General features: G+C 35.4%; 1 protein-coding gene across 1 annotated transcript in view; it reads left to right on the top strand.

Moving 5' to 3' along the window:
- Positions 1-1149: 1149 nt before the first annotated feature.
- Positions 1150-18041, top strand: part of ptprdb (protein tyrosine phosphatase receptor type Db) — a 63540-nt gene continuing 46648 nt past the window's right edge. The window contains 2 exon segments of the mRNA XM_051889803.1: positions 1150-1494; positions 17741-17884. Coding sequence (XP_051745763.1) covers positions 17797-17884 — 88 coding nt within the window. The 5' untranslated portion in view covers positions 1150-1494; positions 17741-17796.

Below are 18041 nucleotides of genomic sequence, written 5' to 3'. Positions count from 1 at the left end.
CTCCTGAGACTGCAAAAAAAGAAACATTTTTTTTTTTTTTTGCATGTAATTTTTAAAAAATTTCATTTGGAACATAAAGACACAATATAACAATATGTAATATAAAAATATTTATATTTTAAAATATGTCTTTCTAACAAATTTGTGTAACAACAACAAGTAAGCCATTCATTGAGCATTCTGAGAAAGCCAACATAACTGTCAGTGGCTTGAGTTTGGGGGCGGGACTATCTATTTGTTTGTCTAGTGACAGATGGTTTAGTGTTATATATATATATATATATTCTACTTTACATTAATATTATTACATTGACATTACAGAGAAGCCAAGAGCTATGCTATAGTTGTCATGCTGCATGGGGAAGTTCTTACAAGGCCTATATCTCAGTTTTGAGCAAAAAGTCTATTTTACAAAAAAAAAAAAAAAAAACTTTTTTTCCGTCCATTAGTGGTATTCACATTGGTTTTAGGCATTTAGTTCTAAACTGTCTTAAATTAAAATATTTTTTAAATTCTGTCCTCTAAACTAAAATTCCAGTAATTTTTTTTGTAATAGTTGGGCAATTAGTGAACACAATAAAACCACATCATGCACAGCTGTTTTAACAGAAAGGCTGAACTGTGTTGTTGGTACAGTCATATTTATACATACTGTATATATTTATAATATTTTGTGTTTCAAAATTGTTTTACTGTTTTTGTTTTCCTGAAAATCCTGTAGGCTGTTTAATGGGCGGATCAATTGTGACAACTTACACCTGCTTTTATTGGTAGCCATATGCCTAAAAAGTGACAACTTACCCCAGTCTCCCCAATTCAAATTATTAGACTATATACATTAAATAATTATTAGGTCTGTGTCACACATTAATATTAGGCTATTTTTCAAAAAAGACGAATAATTCCTTTTTAATATAGGCCTAACCTGCGAATTAAAACAGCGCCATATATGGTCTCAGTACTACACACAAAAATCTAAAAACATTCTGAATACCCTGGACGGTCTCTTTACAAACTGTCAAATTTGACTGGCCTTGTTTCTGGACGTTTACGTTGCCTTAACTCTCTCCGATGTGCAAATGCAATTCCTCCAAATAATTTATTTTCCCTGAACCGGAGATTCATTCCGGGGCACCTGACGTCACTTCGCCGTCGCTGCTGCTGCTGCCGCTCTGTCCTGCCTCGAGCCCGTCCCCTCATATTCCGCGGCGCGTGAGTGCGTGCGCGAGCGCTTTTGTATGCTCGCGCGCTCGGCTGCACACACAGCATCAGCATCATCAAAAAGAGAGACCTGCGAGCTCTTTACGAGCGCTGGAAACACGCAGTGCTTCCTCTGCTGTTGTGCTTTTTATAGTTCAGCCCTGCACCGGTGAACCTCAGAAAGAAGAGGACGGGCTTCTGGATTATATCTCTGGTGCTTATAGATGAATTCGCGAAGGGACCGAGCCGGTGAGACCCGAATGAAAACCTGAACCCGAAAGCGATGTTGATCAGGTAGGCGAGGAGTAAAAGCCTCATTCGCTCCCTGGTTATTATGGAGGAAATGTCAAAATAATTTCATTGTTATGATCAGTCATCCACTCGAGCTACAATTACGTGAATCGATAGTCAATCCCTTTTTTTTTTCTTTTTTTTTAAATCATAGGAAGGCTAATACAGAAGACCATATTGCATGCACATTCATTCCCACTTTTTGGGTGCTGCTTTGCAAGCATATCAACATAATGATAAGGAGTATTGCATCATGTTCCTAATATTTCTATTTGTCATATTTTTTGCAAAATCACACAAACGTGTGTGTGTATATATGTGTGTGTGTGTATATATATATATATATATATATATATATATATATATATATATATATACAAGCATATGTTGTGAAATTATAATTTAAGCAATTGCAATTGGCCTTATTGTCTTAAATGACATGCATTTTTGTTGTGGTTTCCCCACTACTGCCTTCATTCAGTGATGTTCGGGGAACCCAGTGCTCGGAGGCATTATGCTGAGCTTAAAGTATTACTGTTTATGATGGAATGTTCTCCACAGATCATTAAAAGCATATTCTTAATGGACCAATAAACTGAATGACTCTACATTTGAACAAAGTTCACATGGAAGGGGATTATGTGTGATGACTTTTGCTATACCTCGTAATGCTCTTAGTGTGTGAGAGAGACTGAAGGGGGAGGGAGGGAGAGAATGAGGGATATTATAATGTTAGGGTATTAAGGTTTGCATATGCAAGAGAACGGAAAGGAGCGGAGAGTTTGGTGGTTGGTCTGAGGTCTAAATGTTTGACCTGTAATGCCCAGAGCATGAGCAGCCAGAATGAGAAAATGACAGATGGAAGAAGAGAGAGAGAGTGATTTTCTGAGTTTTGAATAATTTATTTCATTCCATACCTGCAGACTAAGGGTTGCTCAGAGCACACTTAAAAACTTGCAGGTTGCCTCAGCTTCAGTGGCATATGGTTTATATTAATAATGTAGACATCACAGAGGCACAATCTCTGTGCTTATTGCACAGACGTGCATCTCTGATACCATTTATAGGTGTGGGTCCTAAGTGCTTCTTCTAGTGAAAGTTGTGCTTATGACACTGAGCTGAAAGCGAGCTGTAAAATCTCTTCCTGAAACTGGAGAAGAGTTTAATAGCACTGATGTGCTCAGTGCTTAAGGCTTGATCAGCTCAAGTGTTCTGCATGTGCATTACTGTCAAAATCATATGGTTCAAGGGTACTTTTTGGATATGATTTCTAACCTTCTTGAGAATAACTTGTACTCAGTAGATAGCCTGATGGACGGGGGCAAGTATGATTGAGTTTCGTGCAAGTTCATGGGACTGTGACTGGCTCAATTGGTACAATACTGTATTTATGCCACAAGTTATGTTTGGGTATGCTACTGTGCTTAAAGCTACTGTTGAGCGACTAGACATGCAAAAGAGTAAGGAGTCGGCTACGTGTGATGTATTCCTGCGGTTGAAAACAGCTAAATGAAGCACAATGGAATAGAACTGAACTTCTGCATACTTTTTGTACTTGACAGTAGAGAATTAAAGAACCCAACGCTCATGGCGCAGGATGCTAAAAACAGCGAAGACTTCCCTTTTTTGCGGATGTCTAATGTAGACCAACAATTAAAAAGAATAGGATTTCGCAAACTTACTTGTAGAATAGAATATTCAGTCGTAAAATGTTATATTAATTTTTTTTCTGTTATTTGATGTAAATTTGTAAATCTTTCATAAAGAAACCATAATGTTTAATATAAAACATGGGGTTTTTTTGTATAAAAATTTTAACAATTTTTATCAGTGCCTCAGGGCCGGAAAAATGTTGCCTGTTGGTAATTGTTAAATAGTTTTTTGTTGAGTTCTGATTTGGCTGTGACTAAATTATTGTAATATTTGCGCATACACAATCAGCTCACAGCATGATGAGGATTACAGACAGGAGACAAGATTGTTGCTTACAGATAAGTGGTAGAATAAAGCGTGGCTCTCTACAATGTTTAATTGCATTCTGTATTTTTAATTCATTCATTCATTCATTTTTAAAATGACTGCTAAACTGTACAATTGACATCTAATTTCCTACATAGCGATTTTTCTTCTTACATGACAAAAGAATTTAAACTCAAATCAATTTTTCATGTCCATTTATTTATTTATTTATTTTGCAAGTAGCTGTGTAATAAGTGGGATAATGTACAGTCAGATAATTTACAGAGACGGTCATTATTGCAAAGTAAAGCTCAACAGGGTGATCAGAAAGTGGGGTTTATTTCGCAGTAATGACTGGCTGACTGTACATTATCCTTTACATGTAGTCAATGTTTTGAGCATTAACGTAAGTATCTGGGAGGCTATTTTCTCTTCTCTCATGTCACATTTGTTTTCAGTCATTTTGCTTACTGGTATAACATTTTTTAAGGTGACACGTCATTTCAGTGACACTATTGTCACCAAATGGCATCGCAAAATGTTGTCTTCAAACTAGTTTTCCAAACATTTCTTTCCATCTGCCATTGTTCGTAAATACATAACTCTGCCCCAAATATATGCCATTAACAGCCATTGTTGGTATTTTGGCTTGTCAGGAAGTAAACAGTCAGAGCAATGTTTTGATAGTGCCACACAATAAATTAACCTATAAATAGCTTCTAGTTGTCTGTACAATAAGCTGAAATAAGAGAAAGTACATTAGAACATTAAAAAATTTACCACTTTACCTGTATAGTATGTGAGGTTCCATGAACATGTAGAGAGATCTTGCAGGATGCAAGCATTTTCGAGCTTAATTTCCTTGTGATGTACAATTCATGAACCCGTTTCAGATCTTTTTTTAAGCATTTTTTCCTATTTTTGGATAGTTGAGCCAAATGTGAGCAGAAAGAGGGGCAAACAGCAAACAATTGTTACTCACATAAGCACCATGGCTTAATGTTGTAGGCAATACAAGTTATTCTGACAAGTTGTTTTAATAAAACAGTGCACCTGATTCATGAAAAACACTGAATAAAATCACTGATGGTCAGTCTTAATCACTCATGAGTTAATGCTCAATTCAACAACTCTCAGTTCTTTCAAACTGGTTGTTTCATGAATCAGTTTGATTCAGTGATTTGTTTACGCCATCAAAAGTTTTCCCTGATGTCCTAGCGTGGCATTTTAACATGTTGTACAAGTAAAAAACAAACAAAAAACAAAAAACAAATAATAATAATAATATATAATGTAAGAACAGTGAATATCACTGTTTCAGCTATATATTTTGGAATAAGTTAAATTAGTTATAGGGTATTTGTTACGTCCCTCGTTAGTTAGATGTTATTTGTCTAGGAATTATTAGACATAACAAAATAGTCGCACGTGTGTGTAGTGGCAGTAACAGAAAGGTAAAAGAAAAAGGACAGACAACAAGCCAGTAATCTCGTTGCAAAGTTTTAATTGCATTAAATATAAGAAAGTGAAGTAATATAGTATTAAAGTAATAAATTGGATATTTACAATATATACAACAAACAATCAACAAACGATCTGGAGGAGAAGAAGGAGCGAGAGAGTGGAGCTTAAATCAAAGAACTAAATATAACAAAAAAAAAACTAACGTTAAGGAACTAACTACAGAAAATGTAGAAAGAAACATCTTTAGCGTGCACGACGCTATAACTAAACTATACTATCTAACAAAACAAAACATACATGATCAGCACCTCTCCTAACACTAGTGTGTCTAATACATACCGTTATGCTACGTGTGTAAATGTAGTTTGCGACCTGCTTACCTGACTCACAACCTTTCCCGCCAGGCTACATAGCTTTGAACTGGGACATGAGATGAAGATTTCACGGGTACAATCAAGCATGAATCAAGCACACGAGCGCAAACAAACACAAGCACAACCAACGAAACAAGAAAAAACGGATCCAACTGCAAGATAATAAAAACAGTGACCCCCCAGACACTGATCAGTCTCTCAGACTGGTCTCTCAAACGAGAAAACCGTCCTCATAGAGCGTGCCTTCTCTCCCCAAACCAGAGTTTTCGACTGATGCCATTGAAGTTTGCGCCGTTCATAAGCCGCTCTGTGACCGGCGAATGGTGGCGTGATCCCTGACGTCAGAACCTTACGCCAGCAGATTGACAGACGTATCGTCCAATTGAAATTCACACCTGAAACAAAGTACACACAGACATGCACACATATGCAACAACATATGAAAAAAACTAAATTACATAGCACAGCATACGTAACAGTATTTAATCGTAATGACTGTAATTTCATGTGTTCCAGTTCAGTCTGTTCAGTTACACCCTAATAGTTATTGTCTTCATGCCACATAAAGGTACACACTGTTACTTACAGCACTGTTTCTGTTGAATTGAAAAGTCTGATTGATCCAAGGCTGGCCCATTCCTCTTTGGAACTTATTTAGAACTATCCATGAGTGGTTTAGAAGCAGTTTTATTGCTAGTTTTACTGCCCGCTATATGGAGATGGAAAGTACCTTATGTATTATGTTTTGCATTTCATGTTCTACTGAATTTTGAAATACAGGGACTTTGTCATGACAAATATAGTATAAAAAGAATAGTCCTCAGTCACTAGTGATCAGGTACTTTAAGATGGCTTGTTAGTTATATTGATTATGGTTTGTTTTAGTTTGGTGCTGCAAATCCCATTTGTAGGATATAAAATATGAAATTATGGTAATCCATGTATACAATGTTTTGTCTTCTCAAGTCTGTTTTTAAAAAAAATATTTAAGAAGCATCTATTCTCAAAATATGTATTTTAGGAGTATTCAGATCCATTTTTTGTTTCCTATTTTAATCATTTATATCAATAATTGATGCATAATTATAGTACTAAAGAAAATAAGTGCAAAGAAACTTTTAAAGACAATTTTTTTGAGTTATGACAACTTTGAGTGAATTTACGTTCAACCAAAAAGCTACGCTGAGTTAGAGGAACTTAATAATTTGTAGCATAAACACAAATTTTTAAGTTGATTAGTCAAAAAAATTAAGTTGCTCCAACCATCAGAGTTGTAGCCCTGGAACCAATTATCTATTTCAGTTCAAATCAGCAGCTATCATAGCTCATGCTAGCATAACTTATTTAAAATGTATATTTAATGAACAAGTAAGATTTTACTTGTCACTGGCATTAGCGCAGTCATTGCTTATAGTCAATGTAGTGTTTACCTTCATGTATCTCTTCAGCACAATGGTAACCACAAAAACTTCAACATTACAGAAGCTCTTTTAAATGTCAAACATAACAGCATTAAACACTAACAGGTCTTTCCCTTCACTAAAACAAATAAATTAACACTTAATTTCAACATTTATTCTCCTTATCCAGTCCTATGCAAAGCATGCTAGGAACTAGAAATCCACTGCCTAATTTCCGAAGTTATCAACACTATTTAGTTTAGTTGCTACTTTTAAAAAAAAGCCAATTAACAGAAATTTGAGTTTAAATTACAGACGATATTAAGTTGATGTAACGATCAACATTATTATGTCAACAGAACTCAAAAATTACAAAATAATGTTTGCAACTTAAAAGGTTTAATTAAAACAATAAATTTGAATTTTTTTTTACTTGCAACCATGCATTCATTTAAGTTGTGGTAACAGGTCCCCTGAATTACTTTTGTGTACAGTATTATCAGTGTTACTGTTTACCATTGCAGATTATATTTTTCCAAAAAAACTGAATTGGAGTTTTGGAATAAACAGGCTTTTATTTGTGTTTGTATACAGCAAAAATTATTTTCTTCCTCAGTATTTTTGTCCTGTTTTCCATTACAAATATCTAAACTGGTAACACTTTACACAATAAGGTTCATTAATTAACATTAGTTAACTACATCAGTTAACATGAACTAATAATGAACTGCACTTATACAGCGTTTATTAATCTTTGTTAATGTTAATTTCAACATTTACTAATACATTATAAAAATCTTGTTAACATTAGTTAATGCACTGTGAACTAACATGAACAAACAATGAACAACTGTATTTTCATTAACTAACGTTAACGAAGATTAGTAAATAAATACAGTAACAAATGTATTGCTTATGGTTAGTTCATGTTAGTTAATACATTAACTAATGTTTAACTAATGAACCTTATTGTAAAGTGTTACCTCTAAACCTTCTTAAATCAAGATACATTTACTTGAGAAGCAAAAGGACATAAGATATTGTCTTGTTTTCATCATCATCATCATCATCATCATCAAAAAAAAAAAAAAAGTAAGTTTATTCTTGAAACAAGAACAAATATCTGCCAGTGGTGTCAGAAAAATAAACTTAATTCAAAGGGAAATCAAAATTATTTTTCCGACCCTATTTGCAGATATTTGTTCCTGTTTAAAGCTTAAACTCGCTTAATTTTGATGATATTTTCAGAAAACAATACTTAATATCTTAAGTCATTTTGCTTTTCAAGTAAATGTATCTTTATTTAAGAATGTTTAGATATTTATAATGAAAAACAGGACAAAAGTAGGAAGAATTTTTTTGCAGTGTATATTTGTGACATGTAAGGGATAATCTAGCTGTGCACTGGCACAAAAAAACAAAGATTTTTTACTCACATCTGACACAGATCAGAATTTGTTGCACATGTGTACACACAAAAATCTGCATGAAATCCGTATGCACATCCGTTCTGAGCCACTTCCATATGTGGTTTTTAAACAGATACATAGGCCTATCCGATATCTGTACATCTGACCTACGTCTAAACACGTATATCCGATTCCCCTTGGAATTCCAAGCCACCACAAGGCGAGGGTGACACGTTTGCCCACAAAGATAACTTTTTAATGTCGTATTATGAAGCAGATATTCCTGTATGCGCTCGCACTATTGAGGTGGAAAAAAAGATATTGCACACACACAGAAACATTCAGGAGTGTAAACACGTGTTTTTAACCTCTGCCCCGTGAAATGTATAAATAAAACAGCTTCACTACTGAAAGCTACGTTATATTTTTCAGCAAAAGGTGGTAACTTGGCTGTTTTTGTAATTAAACTCGCAGCTTCACTATTACAAAGAGATGCTGTACAGATACAAGTAACTCTCTCTTTCTTGTAAATGTATTCAAATTCATTTAAACAAATGTTATCTTACCGCATTACTTTATTTCACTTCAGAATTTTAGATCTAAACAAACTGTAGATAAAATAAATGAAAATTACCATTATTTTCCAGTATATATCTGTTCAATCATATTTTACTTATACACGGATACCAGTCGTGTCCGAACGTAAACAGGCAGGACAAAAAATCAGATATGATTAAAAGATCAGATCTGTGCAGTGTAAACACAGCCATGGAGTGCATTCAGATTGTTTAATGCACAGCTAGCCATGGATTATCCCACATATACCATGGTCATTTGCCAGCATTGACAAGTTAAAGCTGTTATTGATGTTTGCAGTGCAATATTTGACCGGAAGTATAAAAGTGACAGATATTTTCATCAGTTACTACGGAGTCCCGCACGTGGCATGCAGGGAAAAAAAGTAAATCATGCTCATAATTTACTAATTCGTTCCCTCGATTTGCTAAATCGTGCGCACGATTAACGTTTTCATTCCTTCGATTTGCTAAATCGTGCGCACAATTTACAAATTCGTTCCCTCAATTTATAAATTGTGCGCATGATTTGCTAATTTATTCCCTCGATTTATGAATCAGGCGCATGATTTACTAATTCGTTCCCTCGATTTGCTAAATCGTGCGCACGATTTACAAATTCGTTTCCTCAATTTATAAATTGTGCGCATGATTTACTAATTTGTTCCCTCGATATATGAATCAGGCGCATGATTTACTAATTCGTTCCCTTGATTTATAAATTGTGCGCATTATTTAGTCTATTATTTTTTTCCTGCATGTCATGTGCGGGGCTTTGTAAGTTACGGCTCATTAGATCTAGCATTCTGCCCACTTTAAATTAGACACAGAGATATAGTAGTGTGGTAAGATTACATTTATTTGTATGAATGAATTATTGCATTTATTTGAATTAATCATCGAGAGAGAGAGAGAGAGAGAGAGAGAGAGATGAGACATGCGTGTGAATTACCTGCATCTGTGCAGCATCTCTCTACTAACAATGAAGCTGTAGCAGCAGTTTATTTTAATTCCTTCAAAAATAATGATGTTTACCCCTCGTTGCTGAGAAATAGCAATTCGGTATTTTAATAATAGCACCTTTGATAATTTTTCTGTGTTTGCGCAGTGCAATCTCTGATAGAGCGCTGAGCGATGATTAAACTGAACGGTTTTAATGCACAGCTTCCAGCCAATCAGAATCAAATATTTAGACAGACCATGGTATAAAGTGAACGGGTAAGTTCTTCACTATTTAGGTTGCCCAAAATGTCCAGACAAGCAGCTATTTTTGTTTGTTTTGTTGAAGAAATCAGTATTTCTTTATTTGGTGGAATGTAACATCTAGAAGGTCTTTAAATGTTGCATTGAAGTACAACAGAAGTCACTTGGAATACGCAGAAGACCCATGTGATTGTGTCATGCAGGGCGTTCCATATGTAGAAGCTTCAGGTCACTTTTCGCCAGGGTGAGACAGATGTGTGTACCTGTTAACTGTCACAGCTGCTCCATGTCAAAGTAACTCTAATTGGAGTTCTGCGTTGTCAAGGCAATGAGTGCCTGCCAGCGAGACTGTCCCACATCTACATGTCATTTTGTCCTCATCTGTCTCTTGCCCTGACAGCTGCATCTGTTGTACAGAGACTTAATGAGGGGTTTTGTAGAATTTGTGTTTGTAACACACTTACATGTTCTTGTGTTGAGTTACAGTGGCCATATGGCCAAAGAATGGTTTTTCCTTGCTGTTATATGTTTGAGTGCTCTTGTGATGGGATGCATATTAAAGAAGCTGTTTGAAAATGAGAAAGCTTGGACTTGACTCCAGTGTACTAGGTACCTAGTACTCTATGGTAATCTCTCTTTTCAGTTAGTGAATATATCCGATTCAGCGTGCGTTTTTGTGTGTTAAGGAACAAACATTGGGAAACACACAGCAATTTTCCTCCCCAGTACTAAAAATCATCTTATGTAACTGCCGTTATTACCATGTTCTGTACTGAGGCACGCACACACACACAACATGTATTTGCGCAAACAAATATAAACAAGTTTCACTAATCCTCTAGGTGAATAAACAGAATGCTTGGAGGATCAGCAGGGGTCTTTAACCTTTTTCAGACCAAGGACCCCCTGGTGGATAAAAGACAGAGCAGGAACCCCCTGTTACATTTGAAGCCTGACCTTTAATAACATGCGTATCGTAACAAATGAATGTATTTATATACTTTGTTTTGATGCTTATGATGCTTACATTGTGGGAGGGGCAATAAAACATTTAGCTGAAATTATTTTTCTTAACTTAAGCTTTGATTGAGTTGAAGTTTAATCACCATATTTTATACTACTGCAGTACTGTCACGAACTTCCCGTTGAAGACCCCTGCTGTACAGCATTAATAGTACAGTAGCCATATTTATGGCATTGCAGGTTCATCTATAGTTAATAAGCTACATTTTAAATTGCCCCTCATGTCGACTCTGTCTATGGAGCACAAATTGATTTAATAGTTAAAAACTGACGTGGTTCAGCAAAATAAGAGTGAGGGAGTTTAGTGTCTTGTCTATACTCATTCAAAGCCTACGTAATCCTGGTTCATTTTTTCACTTGAAATACAGGGAAGGAATAGTTAAAGGAATAGTCAATCCAAATTCTCATTAAATTCCAAACCCATATAACTTTCTTTTGTGGAGCACAAAAGGTGAATTTTTAAGCATATCCTGGTCAATCCTTTCCATATAATAAAAGTGCTCAATAATGACAAAAAGCACTGTGCCAGATTTAGATGTTGTGTTAGGTTTTAATTTAGATGTTGTGTTAGGTTTGATGTCAATGACATCAAGTAGCATTGCTTCTCGCATATCTTGTAACTGAACGCAGATGAGTTTGTTTTAGGGCTGTCAACGTTAACGCGTTAACGCATGCAATTAATTCAAAATCCTTAATGCGTTAAAATAATTTAACGCATGTTTAACACAAAAAAATTATAGGAAGCATGTGAAATTGTGTCATAACGTAATTTAGTTAGATGATCTTAAAGTCCATGCTGATTATATCAGAGATGGCAGAGAGAATTATTCATTCCAATGTCTGTTTTGCTTTAAAACACGAACTCTCTGTCATATTGTGTCATTGTATCTGAAGATCACGAGCCCTCCCGCATCGCGCTGTTCCTGTCTGAACGGAACATCGAAACATCCCACCGCTGTATGGCCAGATGATATGAAAACTATGTTTCTCGGCTGGATAAAGCAAACCAGCTTCTTGCTATGAAAGTTTTGATGGATGAGGATTGCAATCAGAGTAAAGACGATTGGGGTGACGTACAGAAGCACGCGTGAGTCTGTTATTTTGATGGACAAACAAATCATGTATGAGCGCTCTCGACACACTGATCGCACATTGTATTTATGCACAGACACATTTCAGTACATTCACGTTGTTTTCACACACATTCAGGATAATGTTTGGATTTGTCCTGTGTATGTTGCTGTGTACTTCGTATATATGCAGGTCAAGGCGGTTGGTTTAGGGGTTTTTTTTTGGCATCTCCATGTGGTCCTGTTCAGTATGGCAACTTGACTTGTCTAAAATGTAAACAAGCTCTTTGCTGTTGCACAATTTATACACTGTGAATTCTGAAACGTTTTTTTTGCTGTGATTTGGTGTACATAAATGTATGAATTATATGAAAAAATATTTGGTTATTTGGTGTCTTTTTTTGGAAAGATATCTAAATTTACCTTGAAAAAAGCTGAAAAATACAGTTTTGTGAGAATCACACTTCAATCTGATGGTTTACTTTGCTGGATATAGGCAATGATGTCAAAATGGACATGTTAAATAAGATAAATGGTGTATGCTTAATTTCATGATAAGCGTGCGATTAATCGCTATTAAGGGTGCGCGATTAATCGCGATTAAAAAAAAAACCTTTAACTTTTATTGAAGGGTGCATATGTGATATATCAGGACAGAATCCTTCCTGTAGATGTAAGCACATCCAACCAGAGTGTTTATATAAATCTATATATAAATAAATATATTGTTCAATTTCGTGACCCAAGATATTTTAAAAAAGTGTTCTCATCTCGTGTACCCGAATGAGAAGAAACTGTAAACATGAGAGGAGAATATGAGTACAAGTTTCCCACTGACATTTTGGAATACTCTGCGCTTTATTTAACATCACAACTCATGTCATAGAATACTGAGTGGAATACATAAATGCTCACATTTTGGCATTACCGCTGTGAAATAACCTGGTTTAAAAAAAAAAAAATATTGTAAGCAGTTTTCTTGCATTGCAGGATTATTGTTTTGTAAACTGGCAAAACAGGTTATTTCAATTTTAATTTCAAAGCTTTGAAATGGGTAGTGTGCATGTCAGTGATTGAAAAGCTTGATGTGACTTATTTGAGAATGGAAGCCAATATTTTCAGCGAATAATTGCAATTTTAATCTGTTTGTCACTAATAGTTATTGTATGGATTCAGAAGACTTGAAATATATCGCATGAATTATACGAGCTACTTTTATGATGCTTTTTTTGTCATTTTGGAGCTGTATAGCACCAGCCGCCATTCACTTTCATTATGGGGAAAGAAAACCCAAGATATTCTTCAAAATATCTCCATTTGTGTTCTGTTGAAGAAAGGTGGCTGTATGAGTTTGGAACGACTTGAGGGTAATAAATACTGAAAGAAGTGTCATTTTTTTTTTTCCAGTTTTTTAATTATCCCTTTAACATTGGACTAAGGGTCTCACAAAAAAGCTCATCACAGACATGCATTCACTGTTGTTTGATATGCTGTTAGCCCTCTCATCATGACTAAATATCACCTAACTGCAGGGTAATTGTGTCGGTGCATGTTAACATGATTGGTGCCTTAGTAATAAATATCAATTATTTGACTCGTTGCATCTGAATAAGTAATTAAGATGCAGATTTGTTTAGTCAGCAGCTATATCTCGCTCTTCCACAAATACACACATTTATGCACTTGCTGTTGGCTTTCTTTAATAGTCTCTTATGTTTCTCTCTCTCTGTCTCTCTCATATGCACACAGAGACGTGGCCACAAAGCTTAGCTATCGACTTCTGACACAAATGGAGTTGAAGCAGGAAATATCAGGTTATCATAATGATCTTTGTTCTTTGCAGATTAGGGAGAGTAGCATATGGCTGTAACACAGGGGAGAGAAGAATAATCCACACAAGCACACACACACATTATACATGCATGCAAAATCCACAATCGAAAATCTGGTATTCAAATTCTTATTTTAATTTGTAAATAAACAGTTAATTGTAGGATTAAAAGTTTCAAATGAAGAAATGTTATAATGTAAAATTAAGAAGATATATCGAAGAGTCAGCACTATTGTGACCTTTGTGCAAAAGGTCATATTTTACGGCTTCCATTGAAGCAGAAGATGCTCTTTCAAATAATGCTGGACAACATCGATTATCAGACTTTTTTTACTAAGTTTTTTCCAGCTTGAGTGCATGCTGTCAAAAGGGTAAAAAAAAAAACTCACTTTGAATTTCTATCTGACTCTGAACTTTATTTATTTAGTTAAATAATGTAAAAATGTTTTATTTTTTATTTTTACTGAAGCTGTTATACTCATTAAATCAGAAATATAAGAAGAGTTTGGTTCCAAAACGCGATAAACGGCATTTTTTTAAAAATTGAGTTTCCGCCAAAATCAGTATTGTATCTGGTCGCTATTGAAAAGTCATTTATTAATTTTGCACAAAATGCGATATCCGTCGTGTTATTCTGTCATGTTTTCTCCCTTTCTTTCCAAAACGCGACAAATGCCCGTCTCCTTTCTCTGCAGAACGCGATATATCCGCTCAACCGATCACAGCGCACTATTCCACGCACTGTAAACAGTAATGGCGGCGCCCTCAATACACCCGGCATCCTAGTTTTCCTTATCTGCTTTGTACTTTGTGATCAACAAAAACAGAAAAATTAATAATTTTGAGGACATTGATGAACCTGTGGTGGTTTCTGCGGTGGGGAAGAAACGTAAGTCATCGAAATGTAATCATTTACGTGAGGTGAATAAGAAGAGTCGGGAGGAGGAAAAATGCCGGCTGTTGCTTGTTCCACGACAGCATCAAACTTCTGTCACGGTCCCCAAAACTGAATCATGAACAGTTAAAAGCCGTTTTTAATACCAGTGTACTTTGCAAATGTGTTTATTTTAACCGTGCGGTGGTGCCAGATATTCTCTAATCGGTAATGACAAACGGAGACATAATTCATTTATAACATTAACAAGATGACTCGTTGAATTCATTTTGGGAGCGACGACTGAATGTATTTTTAGTCAAATGCCTGTATATAAGATAAGTATTGACAAAGTTCAGAGGCTGTCATATATGTGAATCAACTTACTTTGTTGTGTATTTTCAATATGAAAAATAACTTTTATATTGATGGATTAATTGCATTTAGGAAAAAAACATGTCATGGATTTATTGCATTTTGGGGGAAAAAATAATCCGTTTTTATAATAAACCTTTTAAAATAAAAATGTAGATTTGAATTTTTAATGTTTTTATAACCAAAAGATGCTATGTGAAAGTTTATATATTAAAAGAATACAAAATAGAAGCATTTTCATTAGTGATCTTATAGACTTTTAGATGAGACGCAGCTTTGGTGGATATACTCAGTGTATCTGTGTGTTTGCGTGTGCCTTGCGCACATCTACGTATTTTCCTGATAATAATGTGTATTAGGGATTGTGTTAAGCTGCTGTGTTTTCCAAATGTGGCAGATGGTGTATGTGTGTGTGCGTGTGTGTGTGTGTGTAGGTTTAGGGGTTTGAAGGGCTTCAGTTTTACATGAGTCAGAGATCAGATTGACCCATTTCCTCCACAGTCGAATCCTGACATGTGGAAACACACACTCATTTGGGGTTTGTATGTGTCACCATTCCCCTCCTTCGCTCCCCGTTTCCTACATCATCATGATTCCCTGCAGGAAGTGACACGTGTGGTCTTTTCTCTCTCAGCACTGTAAAAGTGAAGGAAGCCTTAGAGTGCAGTGGAGGAATTAAATATGGATAAGAGACGGGGGAGGCAGCACGGATGAGGGGGTCTGCAACCACTCTCTCTCTTAATGATGTGATGTGATGTGACAAGCGTGGTGCTCATGGGGGCAGAGTTACCATAGCGATTCCCAACACGCCCCCCATCTGTGGCAATCTCCCATGCACAGCATCCATATTTAATGCAACTTTTACTTAGTGCTGTTCAACTGCCCACCCAACTCTTTCTCCCTCTCTCTCTCACTCTCTCTCTCTCTCGTTCTCTTTGTTATATTTTCAGAAGTAAGTTACATTATACATTTATGGGCTCAGTGTTATAATTATTGAGTTTACGGTAAACTTTTCCAGCCTGCTGGAGAGAGAGAGAGAGAGAGAGAGAGAGGCCTTTAGGAGCCGTCATGTATTATCATATATTCCATGCTGTTTTTTACTTAAAAGTTTTGCAGAGTTATAATCTGAACTGTATAACTTCCCAGTTATTTTTATTCCCAATTTTTTATTAAAACCAGAACAAATGTTATCAGTTTTTGTTCGTCCAACTAAGCTATTTCCTTTTTTTTTTTTTTTAAATCTATCCCCCCAAAAACTTTTCTGCTAACTCGGCTGACAGCTTTAAAGTGTGAGAAATGGCAGATTGTTTTAAAGTTTATCGCTTAGTGATGTTCATCATGCTGAAGGACACTTTCTTTCAGTATTCTCTGAACTAAATTAAAGGGATAGTTCATCCAAAAATGAACATCTTTGATTCACCCTCATGTCATTCCAAACACATACGCCACTGTTTAAAAGTTGATTCAATTTTTTAATGTTTTGAAAGATTCTTATGCTCACCAAGCCTGCATTTATTCGATCAAAAATACAGTCAAAACAGTAATGTTGTGAAATATTATTACAATTTAAAATAACTGTTGTCTATTTCTAATATATTTTAAAGTGTAATTTATTCCTGTGATAGCAAAGCAGCTATTACTGCAGTTTTCAGTGTCATGATTCTTCAGAAATCATTTTAATATGCTGATTTGGTGCTCAATAACATTTCTTCTTATTATTGATATTGAAAAGAGTTGTGCTGCTTAATATTTTTGTAGAAACTGCATATTTTTCAGGATTCTCTGGTGAATAGAAAGTCCAAAAGAACTGCATTTATTATCTTTTGTAACATTGTAAATGTCTTTAATGTCACTTTTGATCAATTCAATGCATCCTTGCCGAATAGAAGTATTCATTTCTTTGAAAAAAAAAGTTTTTCTTTTTCTTTTTTCTTGGACCACTGAGGAGATCTATTGCAGAATGTCTTCATGACACTTTTCTTTAAATGAAAATGAATGGGGACTAGGGCTGTCAAGCATAAAAATCTGTATAATTTAAAAGAAAAATAATAAAAATACATAATTTTTGCATTAAATTTCAAATCTTCTGATGCCATACGGTTGCTTTCTGTGAAAAGAAATTGAAACGAAAGTTGTTATTAGAAAATCTTTCCCTCTGCTGTAGCTGTTAAATGTCATTCACGTTTATACATTAAAAATGATGCATTGAGATTCATAGTGCAGTTTTGATGTCAGTGACAACTGGCCTTGAGGCACCATATTTGAATATACCTAAACACAAATGACGCAAGTTATGGCAAGATTTTCAGCAAGTTGTATGGCTTCAGAAGACTTTGAATATGCAGTAGCATGAGTCATTTGGACTTCTTTTATGCTCATTCATTCATTCATTCATTCATTCACTTATTTTTTTAGAGCTCAACAGTCCCCCATTCAGTTTGGAACAACATTAGGGTGTGTAAATGGGTGAACTATTCCTTTAATGAAAGCTAGACTGCTCTCTGCCTGTGAAGGCTCTATGTTAAATGATATGTTCACGCATTGATTGACCACTCAGTAATTTGTTATCTGATCCTCAGAGAAAGTCTTACACACAGAGTACTAATTGATTAATGCAATCGATTCATGTCATGTGCTGCAGCCTACACATGTGACTGACAGATATGGTTGTTTGTTCACATGTGTATTTTAGGTTATGAGTGCACTTACAGCTTGGTGATCCACATAAACAGACAAGCCAATGAGAGGATGGCCAGAGGTCACATGATCTACAGAAGCGCCTACCAGCCGGCACTACTGATTCTACTGAGCGTGCTCCAGCTGGCGCATACGCAAAGTGAGTACACAGTCATCAAAAACATAAAGCAGAGGCAGAATCCTCTGATACTCTGAACAATTTCTGGCTCTTTTCATAAAATATTCTTGTTCCCCACCAGTGTAAAGGATAAAGGCACACTTTATTGCAGCTTACAAAGCAGTATGTAATTAAAAAA

The sequence above is a fragment of the Ctenopharyngodon idella genome, chromosome 1 (assembly GCF_019924925.1).
Source record: "Ctenopharyngodon idella isolate HZGC_01 chromosome 1, HZGC01, whole genome shotgun sequence".
NCBI lineage: Eukaryota > Metazoa > Chordata > Actinopteri > Cypriniformes > Xenocyprididae > Ctenopharyngodon > Ctenopharyngodon idella.
Note: the sequence above shows the minus strand (reverse complement) of the source record. Positions and strands in the feature narration are given on the sequence as shown.